Source organism: Sporobolomyces salmoneus, assembly GCF_050403485.1.
Source record: "Sporobolomyces salmoneus JCM6883 DNA, S_salmoneus_JCM6883_v1_ctg183, whole genome shotgun sequence".
In the NCBI taxonomy this organism is placed as follows: domain Eukaryota; kingdom Fungi; phylum Basidiomycota; class Microbotryomycetes; order Sporidiobolales; family Sporidiobolaceae; genus Sporobolomyces; species Sporobolomyces salmoneus.
The window spans coordinates 1-1,791 of record NW_027480980.1 but is presented as its reverse complement, the minus strand read 5'-3'; the positions used below and the strand labels follow the sequence as shown (position 1 = coordinate 1,791).

Genomic DNA, 1,791 nt, shown 5'->3' with positions numbered 1-1,791 from the left:
CTTCATTCGAATTCTTCTCTACCCGTTCCCACCCTTTCAACAAGCATGGATTCCGTTACACTCCCTGTGGACCTTCTCCGAACTCCCCACTGCCCGTTCCTCCTCAACGAATCATCGAATCCCTCCCTCGACAAGTTCGGTGGAGTTGGGAAGATCGTTCAATGTTCACGTACCTCACTCAAGATGCTCAGTGTCCCAGCTGGAAAGGATGGATATACACGTAGGAAGAAGCGAGAATACTCAAGTCGTATAGGAAGTGCTGGAATCAGTTCTCAAAGGGACGATTGATGAGAAGAAATTGTCTGATTTCGCGAGGTTACCGGAAATCGGTTGACCTGTTCCTGTATGCTGTGTGCTGTCTTCCTCCACTATCCTCCCGTTTACTCGAAACTGACCCCGTCCTCCCTCCTTCATGGGCAGAAACTCTCGGTCGCCTCAGTCTCGTCGATGCTCTCGAGTGGAACCGATCAACTTTCGACGCCTGTTACCGACCACTCGTCGACTGGAAGAGCGCCGTCAGGTGCGTTTTTCACTCTCGCCTCATCTTCAACCTCGAATCATCGTCGCCCCGTCGTCTATCCCTCCGAATTCGGTCTCGACACCCTCGTAACGATCGTCAAAGCTGCCGAAGACTCTCGTCGACCGAGCTCGAGCTCTAGCACAAAAGATGTAGCGAGGGAAGCGCTGTTCGGTCGAGACTTGAACGATCTCAGCCTTTCCCCTCCAGTTCAGCAACTCTACGAACCTCGATTCAAAACGCTGAACGAACTAGAAACAGTGAGTCAACCTTTCTCTCCTTCGAGATACTCAGCTCATATACTGACTCGCTGTCTACTTTGCTTGTAGCGTCTCGATGCTCTCCTCCTCCGCTTACAAAACTCCCCTTCTCGCATTATTCACGCTTAAACGAACCTACCCTTTTCACGCTCGATCACGTCCTCACCAGCTAGCTAGTAGATACACTCATTGGCTATACCCACGACTCCATTATTTTTCTCGCTCTCTATCTTGTTTGTTTGAACTCTTAACTTGGAATAAGTATTCTCATCTCGCGCGATTACGAGGACTTTGCCAGGTGATTCGAATTCCTCTTCATTTCACTGATAGTACCTCACTCTGAGAGTATCCTCGCTACTACTGACGAAAGCAAAACGAGTTTCAAGTCGATTTCTTTGATCCCCTTTTCTCTCTTTCTCTCTTCCCTTTTACCAATCCCATCATGTCTACAAGTGCGTAACCTCTCTCCTCTATCTGTAGAGTATATACTGACTATTCTCGACCTGCAGAGAAGCGTGCTACCACTCCTCCGTCTCCTCCTACTTCGAAAAAATCTCCCTCAACTCCCGTCTCCCCCACTTCAGACACTTTCAAATGGCTCGCTCGTATAGGACGCAAACGTAATCTACTACATGCAACTTACGATGACCCTCCTGTATCAGACAAAATTGCTTGCTTTGGTAAGTCGTTCTCATCTCGCACTTCCTTCCCTTTCTTTCGCAACTCATCTCATTTCGACTTTGACATAGACTTCGTCGGAACGCTCATCGAACCAAAGTCGAAAGGAAAGTACTGTCAAGGAGAAGATGATTGGAAATGGTTGGAGAAGAGAAAATTGGGACAGGCTGTTGTTGAAGAAGGTGAACGAGATATGAAAACGAATCAAAATGTTCCTCCAGTCGTGGTCAAGTTGAGAGAGTTATACGCAGATGGGTAAGTCACTCTCTCAGTCGATCTGAGACTACCATTGCTCACCTTGTGTCGGAACGGTAGATATTCGATCGTATAATCTTT

General features: G+C 47.8%; 3 protein-coding genes across 3 annotated transcripts; all 3 read left to right on the top strand.

Annotated features, from left to right (window-relative positions):
- Nucleotides 1–45: 45 nt before the first annotated feature.
- On the top strand, nucleotides 46–288 carry JCM6883_002933 (uncharacterized protein; the record flags this gene model as incomplete). The annotated part of the gene is made up of 1 exon (XM_076635727.1): nucleotides 46–288. One exon carries the CDS (start codon nucleotides 46–48, stop codon nucleotides 286–288), a length of 243 nt encoding a protein of 80 aa, XP_076484292.1.
- A 57-nt stretch (nucleotides 289–345) lies between these two features.
- JCM6883_002932 (uncharacterized protein) lies at nucleotides 346–906 on the top strand (the record flags this gene model as incomplete). Its single annotated transcript, XM_076635726.1, has 2 exons — nucleotides 346–777; nucleotides 847–906. 2 exons carry the CDS (start codon nucleotides 346–348, stop codon nucleotides 904–906), a joined length of 492 nt encoding a protein of 163 aa, XP_076484291.1.
- Nucleotides 907–1,219: 313 nt separating this feature from the next.
- JCM6883_002931 (uncharacterized protein) lies at nucleotides 1,220–1,786 on the top strand (the record flags this gene model as incomplete). The annotated part of the gene is made up of 4 exons (XM_076635725.1): nucleotides 1,220–1,229; nucleotides 1,287–1,457; nucleotides 1,527–1,710; nucleotides 1,771–1,786. 4 exons carry the CDS (start codon nucleotides 1,220–1,222, stop codon nucleotides 1,784–1,786), a joined length of 381 nt encoding a protein of 126 aa, XP_076484290.1.
- Between the last annotated feature and the right edge of the window lie 5 nt (nucleotides 1,787–1,791).